Source organism: Nothoprocta perdicaria, unplaced genomic scaffold (genome assembly GCF_003342845.1).
Source record: "Nothoprocta perdicaria isolate Ctin4 unplaced genomic scaffold, notPer1 scaffold_37, whole genome shotgun sequence".
Classification (NCBI taxonomy): domain Eukaryota; kingdom Metazoa; phylum Chordata; class Aves; order Tinamiformes; family Tinamidae; genus Nothoprocta; species Nothoprocta perdicaria.
This window is the reverse complement of record NW_020455610.1, coordinates 4,172,648-4,181,347: the sequence shown is the minus strand read 5'-3', so window position 1 is coordinate 4,181,347 and position 8,700 is coordinate 4,172,648. Positions and strand designations below refer to the sequence as shown.

The 8,700-nt window shown below is 40.9% G+C and overlaps 1 protein-coding gene across 1 annotated transcript in view; it reads right to left on the bottom strand.

Moving 5' to 3' along the window:
* NDFIP2 (Nedd4 family interacting protein 2) overlaps nt 1-8,459 on the bottom strand; it is a 28,413-nt gene extending 19,954 nt beyond the window's left edge. The window contains exons 1-6 of the mRNA XM_026044525.1: nt 8,353-8,459; nt 7,647-7,823; nt 6,584-6,644; nt 5,747-5,909; nt 4,206-4,333; nt 1,362-1,421 (exon numbers count right to left, since the gene is read on the bottom strand). Coding sequence (XP_025900310.1) covers nt 1,362-1,421; nt 4,206-4,333; nt 5,747-5,909; nt 6,584-6,644; nt 7,647-7,823; nt 8,353-8,459 — 696 coding nt within the window. The remainder of the gene's footprint in view (nt 1-1,361; nt 1,422-4,205; nt 4,334-5,746; nt 5,910-6,583; nt 6,645-7,646; nt 7,824-8,352) is intronic.
* Nucleotides 8,460-8,700: the final 241 nt, after the last annotated feature.

The following is an 8,700-nucleotide window of genomic DNA, read 5'->3' as shown; positions in this document are numbered from 1 at the left end:
GCATTTTCCCCCGCCATGTTTTTAACTAACTAGTAACTACTGCATGTGATACTGGTATTTATGTATCTATTAGGGAGCCACTCTTTATCCAAAACGTTCCTTCCGAAAAGCAACGTTTTTCCTCAATCACAGTAACAAGTTCAGCAAGTTTTTCTAGGGGCACAGGGCTAAGACTTGCCCATGTGAGAAACAAGTCAATATATAACTCTGGAACACACAAACCCCTGTGAGGAGCCGCTTGCCTAGTAGGTGTCAACAGCCTCTAATTTAAGCACCCTCCATGTCAAAGGAGGGTTATTAAATCAAGACCCTCCTCCTGTCATCAAGCACTGGGATAATAAATCCATCAGAAACTTCAGGAATGATGAAATATGGTTCTCTAGCTTGAAATCTCATTCAAATTAAGTTTATAAGAGACAGCCACCATTTAACACTACATGGTTTCCTGATCCCGGTGCCACAGATGGAAGATCCCAACAGTGGCACTAGTTGTGCTCCACACATGTCATCCATTCCTCCCCAGGACAAGATTCATCCCGAGCTATTTAGTATCAACTATCCCATTTTCTTCTTCTTTACATATAACAGTTTGGTACCTTTTTGGCCACATTTTAAGGGACTACATAAAATGACTGACTTTTCAGTGGCTACTCAGAATTAAATGCAACTTCACAGTAATAACTCTATTAGATATTAATAATATTGTTCTCAATTAGAATAATTATTTGAATACAACCACACCTGGAAATTGCTAAAATATGCAACATTGTTTCAAAATCTTACATTGATTTTTGGTGGTAAACTGTATTAAGGATTGTGGACAACTGTGTGCTAAATGTGTTACGAAATCTGTGTACTTACTCTTCCTATGACCAGGGAAAGGAGCAAACAGCAAAACAACAGGATCAATATAACTGTACATCACACAGTAACTTCTCTGAGCAAAACACACACTGCACACAACATGCACTTCAGCTGAACCTATTAACTTCTCTGGAACTACAATTCTGCTGTTATTCTATAAAAAGAGGGTCCTTTCTTCCCCAAGGCTTTTTAAGTTCCTTCAGACTGGAACTCAGCAAGGTCTCTAGTGAGAGGACCACCTTTCACCAAGGAAAGGAGCAGAGTCTTCAGAACCTCCTTGGGGAACTGAACTGATACCAATACTGTGAAATATATCCCCCAGAACAGGGTCAAAATGAGTGGAAAAATCGTCAATTTACTTTCAGCACATAAAACAACACTGAGAAGTCAATGGTTGCAGGGAAGGGGGAGTGAAACCATGAAGAGCCCCAGCAGCATTTGCTTGCCAACAGAAAAAGCCACAGTTAAAGTCTAAACTAGAGAGAACTATACCGTACCTCTGAAGGACTGAGGAATATTTCATCAAACAGACTCCTAGATTCCCTAAACTGGGCGTGCTAAGCATGTAAAAACAGAAAAATATAAGACAGATGCAACTAAAGCAGCACATTAATTAAAAGCCATTCATTACAACATACAAACAAATCACATAATGATTAAAATATATATTTTTGTCTATTTAAATAACCTTTCAAAACTGACCTTGAGAATTAGAAAATATCAAAAGCCAGGTAACTAGCATCACTACGGACAGCACTGCTATGCTTACATTGCTCAAACTCTGTGGATGCAGAGGCTGAGAGAAGAGCAACATTGCACTGCAGTTTTCCTCAAGATTCCTACCTTGCACAGAAAAGGACAAGGTCAAAAGGGTTTGATTAAATGTGCTATCATATATACTTTTCCTCTCTTCGGCTCAATGCATAGCTTTTTTGCATGCTYTACCTTTCAAATATTTCACTTTAGAATAGATCAGGAAACAAACTTCAGTTTCTTCATTCATTGCTCAGTGCAACCTAAGGACAGTTAATTTTTTTTTGCAACTGACAGTGCTACTGCAGTGAAAGGGAAATACCACCCTCATTTTGCATGTCAGAAATTGAAGGTATAGCAGAGTTTGCATATACAAAACCAGTGTTGTGATGGTGTAAGGCTGGGAACTCCAATAACAGGCTATGGACAGCACGTGCCTGATTTGAAAGCTGCACTGAACAACTGACACCGTCTGCAGGCTGTGGGGTTGAGCACAGGGCAAGGGAGAAAACAGCCAGGGGCAGTGCAAGGTTGAAGGGATTTATCTGCTCCCCCATATTACATCAGGACACTCTTCTTACACAGCCTGAGCTGCCCCGCAGTATATCTGTCGTAGGGACTAAATAGGGTAGAGATTCTAGGGAAACATCACATGGCTGGGAAATTAAAATAGCATCAATTAAAACTGCACTGGCACATGAGACTGATAGCATCTGCAAAACAAAAACTTGGCTTTGGTGTATGCTCCTTTTTATCCCTCCCCTTCAAAGTCCTACTTTGAAAGATTTATATTGTTTCTTTAATATTGTTGGGTAGGTCTTTACTTTTATTTAAAATAAAAATAAAAGGAAAGAAGCAAAAAATCCTATCAAACTTGAGGCCCCTGGCACTCAGCAGGACTGTAGCTGTTAGATGCACTGAATAGACTTCTGCCACTCATTTAATACTAACTTAAGCCTCCAGCTTTAGGGGATAATGTTTGCTCCTATGGATTCCTCAGAAAGAGGTTATTTTTGTGGTGTAAACACCTAGGTCCTGCACTTTGAGTTCTGCTGGAAAGCACACACACCCGGGCAGATTTCACACAAGCAGTTATCACTGGGCTATCACATCCTACTCTCCCACCTCATCATTCCAGACCCTTACCCCCCGCCTCCATTTACTCCCACCTTTCCCATTTGCTTTCTTCCTTGTCCGACTACTGACGTTTTACTCAGCCATTTGGCTTCTGACTCTTCTCACGTAGTGTGACTGCCAGCTGGCAGTGGGTTTCTTTTCTCAGCCCCACAAGTGTCTTCTCTTGCATCTTGCCCCACACCTACTCCATTCTCCCCTCCCTATGCTCAGTTTTCCCCCACACTTGCTTTAGTTTCTTTTCCAGTTGCACATTTTCCTTTCTCAGCCAATCCTAGCTGAGAAATTCCACCCTTCTTCTTGCCAGGGAGAACACAGGGAAAACTACAGGGAAAACTCTTTTCCCATAGGGGAAAATTTCCATGGGGAAAACTCTTCCTGCAAGAGCAGGAACCGGCCAGCTGATCATGCCAATGCTCCTGACACGCTGCCACGTTTCATAAGCCAGATCTGGCAACACCTTCCCTGGCAGCATTACACGAATCTACTTTAATTTTAGCTGTTCACACCTTAAAGACACTGTTGTGCGTATGACTGTTGCACGGCAGGCAGGGAACCAGCTCTGTCTGATCTAGCAGAATTTATATTTGTGGCTGCAAAGACTCCTCTGAGCGACAGGTATAATTCAGGCAGCCACAGCCTATAAATAGAGCTCAACTGCAGTCACATGCAACTTTGACACGGGGTGTTTTAGTGAAAGCAGTGGAAGCCTAAACTCCAGAAGAACAAAATACAGCTAATGATATCAAGGGTTAGAAAGTTCCACCTTCTAGAATTTGGATGAGAAAGAACAAAATCGTGAACTGTTTACAAAGCAAAACTACCATTTAGCTAATTAAACTGTAAATATCAATTTTCTACTTTGAAAACTGTATTATTTAGAACGTTATTTCTCACAAAGCTAAAAGCACTGTATATACATACACACACACACAGACCTATTACTTATTGACTGCAACCTTAAAAAAAGCATTTGGAACATAATTTCAGTACTGAATAACTAAATTTTTCATGAAATAAATAACAGATTTTTCTTTTTAAAAGATATGTAGTACTTGTTTTGCCACTTAGAGATTGTTGTTATTTTCCTATTTGGTTATTAATTTATTGCCATCTGAAAAACTCAAAATGGGCATAAACTCCTAATAGGAGAATTAGTAGGGGTTCTTATTTAAAAGGTGACACCATAGGGGGCAGGTTATCAAGACAATGCACAAGGTGGCATCTAAAGATGTTTGGTGAGCTGTCATGTCTCAGAAGGAAGTGAACACTGTTTGCCTTTTCAGATTCTGCAACTAACTTGCATGATCTATGAAGGACTAAAAATYCAAAATACATAAAATCACTAGCACACCGTAATTTTAAATAAATAGGTCATTATATGGCTCATGTTCTAATAAATAACCCCTTGTCAGCTTTCCCAAAGTTGAGTAAAGGAGGACTGGATCACTTACTCGTTGGGTAACTTCTGCTGCAGCAGCTGCCATCGCTGCCGCTTTGGCCTTCTCCGCTTCATCGTAAGTAGGAAGAGAGGTAGCTACACTGTAGGGAGGTGGCACAGGGTAAAATCCATTCTGTGTTTCTGTCCAAAATAAGAGGTTTATGTATTTTTAAACAAGAAAAACATCAATAACAGTAAATATTAAACACACAGATCTATTGAGCTTTAAAGTGCATAGGAAGTTCAGCTTTGTTAAAAATATTTGTACTTCAGATTCTTACAAGCTACAGGAAAGTACTGTATTAAGCAAAACAACAAACAACTGAAGGAGGCTTGCAGCTTCTGCTCAAGGCAGAAACCTTAACTTTGATGTTGAAAAGAGCCAATATCTTTAGGAACAGAGACTGTACTTGCTGAACTGAGTATCTAGATATTCTAACCAAAAAGTTGTTTTATCAAATCATACAAAAAGCAAGCAAAGGAAAACCTTGAAAAGGGCTGTTAGTTATCAATACTGAATAAGTCCTGTCATTATCATACTATATTTTTTATTAGCAATGTCTTGGTACCAATTCTAAAATCTACTGTTTCAAGATTTCAATCTTTTTTTTTTTCAAAGAATGTGATAAGTTCCTTATATTAATATAAACAGACATAATTTTTATATGCTGAAACAGTAAAGTGTGATCATAAAGTCATTTTTCAAAAAATAAAAAAAAMMTTTATTTTAAAACATAAAGAGTTTCCTCCCACAGTCAACAGGAGTTTACAATAAGTTCTTTCCTTAGTAAAGGTTTGTCAGCACAGGTGCCAATACCACATAGATCCAACGCACAGGATAATTCTGCGTGCCCATTTGTKATGCCCTTAAACACATCTTTCTGAAAGAACGGGGGTAGTAAATTGCTTGCTCAATCAATATGAAAAAACAGGGCACGGATTGACGCTGCAGCACACTAGTAGGCACACTACTTAAAGGAGGTAATATTCAAGTACCGGTTTAAGTCTTTTCAATCCCAAATGAGAAAGGGAGGAGTGAAAAGAGTGTGTGTGGAGGTGGGGGGCCAGGGGAAAGCACAATATACTTTATTTTAAAACTTGATAAAATTAGAAATTAAAAAAAAAAAAAAGCCCATCTTCTCATGGCAGTATTTTCACCAAATATGCCATGTGCCTTTAAGGAGTCTGAGCTTGGTAAGACGTCCTTTTCTTATAAAGGCATCAAAATGGCTAATGAGCTCTATTACAGAGCACTGCTTTAAGCCGCCAAGAATAAATGTGGAACAGAGCTAACAGGCAGACTTAAATAAAAACCCAAGTATCTCACTAATTACTGACCATTCAATTAGCCTGCTAATTCGGGGCAACCAGCGTGACTCAGGAGGCTGCTGCCTCCGAACACGTGGGGCAGAGGGCAGCGCAGGAAAACTCCTGTGTAGTGCAAGGAGTGAAACAGCGAGCAGGGCAAGGGGGCTGCAGCAGGGCGGCAGGCTGGACGGGGCGCTGCTTCTCACCCCGCTGCTGCAACCAGCCGTTTGGAGCCAGGGAAGATACCTGGGGCTGCTGCTGCTGCCGCCTCTACGGCTATGCTGCAGTAGGGCGGCGGGGCCGCGTCCGCTCCCGAGGCGGCGGCTGCTGGCGGTGGCTGCGCAGCCTCTGCCGAAGTGGAGGGTTGMGCTGCTGCCGAAGGCTCTGGAGGGTCATCCTCATTGTGAAGCTGAAAAGAACATAAACAAGCTTTTAAGGCACACTCTATATTATTTATACAGCATTTGTGTGCCTAACGAATCCTTTTCAAATTTATAATAAAAATTTCTCTTCAACAAAAATATTTATAAATTAGCACTGGATTATTGCAAATAGTCCAATTAAATCGGATAAGCTTGATCATGGATTTTTTTTCCAGAAATGGATTACTTCTATGCAGCTGTGTTCCGGGGAGCCAAAAACCCTGCCTTTGAATATCTTCTATATTAGAACACACTAGGTTTAAAATACTTTCTTTTACATGAAGGTTTTTAAAAATATTACAAAAAGCTTCTCTTAAATACATTTGTGAAATACATTAACCCACTTTAAAACACAATAAATTAATGCAATATAGTTTAATGCTTATCTAGAGAAAAAAATCAACAAATAAGATTCCATTTCCATAACAGGGATTTTTATATTCATATAACTTGTCAGGTAGCTTCTCCATTCCAGTTTTGAGGCTTTCAAAGCATTCTGCCTTCCTTACATTCTGGAGGAAATCTTTCCTCTAGATACACCTTTAAGTTCTTGCTCTTTCTTCTTTTAAATGCAGTTTTCAGAGGACACTTCCAGTAAATCACATGGGAAAATGAGAAATAGAATAAGCCAGCACAATAATTAAAACCCTCAAGTTCAAACCTGGTAACTAGCAGTTTTTTTAAAAGTGGTTCTGATTTTTTCTAAAAAACTATTCATGTAGCTAAAACACAGAAATCAAATGTTACAAAAGCATTAATTTTAGACAAAGCGTATCTAGACAATAGCTACTGAAGCACCCCTTAATGCTTTAACTTACAAGCTTTTAAGAGGATCCTAAAGAATATTGTCTTCCTACCTGTAACTAGAATACTAAGGATACATCTACATTAATTTTGTAWTAGGCAAAATATAATTAAGATTATAAAATTACTTTCAGAAGAGAGGGTGCTAAATAAGTCTTACTAACTATTGGTATACGCCAATAAAAATGCCTTTGAAACCAGAGAATATAAAAGCTCTGCAGGTTACAGATTCTGTGCTTATTTATTCCAACAATAAACTCAAGATCATAGCAGGAATAACAAGGAAATAAGACATTTCATTCAACAACAGGCAGGTAAGTTGAAAAAAACAGTTCTAGAGAAGATGCAAAATATTTCACAAGAAATTAGCAGAGCAACTTCATAAAGTTTTCATATAATTTCTCACATGTGACAAAATCRTCTAGTTTTAAGCTGTGATTTTGATTCAACCTAATCATTAAGTTTAAATGCTTWAAACCATTTTTCTAAAATTCCCTCTGCAAATACTGGATTCAAGTATCTGTAGCCCTGATTTATCTCTAACTAAATCCATACGCGTGCATACGGGCRCACACACACAACCAAGCAGAGCCCAGGCAATGAAAGGGAGTATGGAAAGGGCAGGGAAGCAGAGCAATCAGGTCATTTAACCAATGAGCCCAAAATATTAGCAAACAGATGAGAAATGTGCAGAGCTGTTCAGAGTGGATAAGTCCTGGAGGGGGCGGGGGAAACCCAAACCACTTCAAACTAACTTAATATGCTTGAGGGGGCCTGATTTTGAAAAGGTCAAGTAGGTCAAGGGAAAAAAAAGGTGACGTCTCATTAGGAAGCAGATGAGCAATAACAAAATTGCTGGCATACTTTTACAGCAATGGCTGGTACACCCTCATCTGGAATGTGTGGGGAGTTTGGCTTACCCCACTGCAACTATTTGGTCTATGAGGGGTGGAAGGAGTCTAGCTAAGGGCGGTGTCCCTAACGGCCATTCTTCCTGCCTTTGGTCCTCTCCTTCAGTGAGGGCTGCTTGATCTTCCACCAAAACAAAGGCATACATAAAGAGACCAACACCAGGTTGTGCATCAAAGAATCGGCACCTGTTCAACAGGCACTTTTCCATTCGCAGGGGAATTAATGGTGTCTGTTCTACCTGCTTGCCTGGAAACGYCTCATTAAAATCCTCCAAAAGTCACCACAGTTACAAGTGACAGAGGTGATAAGAGGCTGGGAAGAGAACATCCAAATAGGATGTTTTTTTCCTTCAGGAGAAGYAATAAGGCAGTCAGCTGTAACAGCCACCACGCGGAGAAAACGGAAAAATTCCCCGCTCCAGACTTCAAAGGAGCCCTTTGTGCCCTTTGGCCAGGCGCATCCGGAAAACACCCAGTCCTGGACATTATTTTGAATGATTTATATCGGGGGAAAGCTTTCCCATTTATGTTGCCACTCACTGTGTGTGTTTCTCGGAAACCCTGAAGAGCAGCGTGGCTACACTAGTGCAGCTGCTTGAAGAGAACTCACAACGCCCTCCTTACGGGACACGGCGTCGTTATTACTAAAATGGGGCAGTAGCCCCAGGTCCTCTCAGGGACTTCCTGGAGACTCTGCTGGGACCGGGAGACTCACCCTGCGAGCCAGAATCCTGCTCTCCCAGCCAGGAGGCAGTCAGGCAGGTAGGTGGCTAAGTGGGCTGGCAGGTAGACCAGCTCTCCTGCTTGGCCTTCCCAGGGCATGGGCCCCTCTCTGCAGGGCGACMGCTTCTCTTGAGCCCTTGGGAGCGCAGGTACCTCGGCCTCCCTCCCGCTCAGCCTGGCCCAAACCCCACGTTGCTTTTGGAGACAGRGGGAGCAGAGGCCTGACAGACAGCAGGGAAGTTTCCTCTCCATAGAGAACAAGGTAATGCACTCGGATGGGAATAGCAAAGGTCTGTTTCAAAGCATTACTTGAACACTTTCTCAGGATTTAACATTCAAA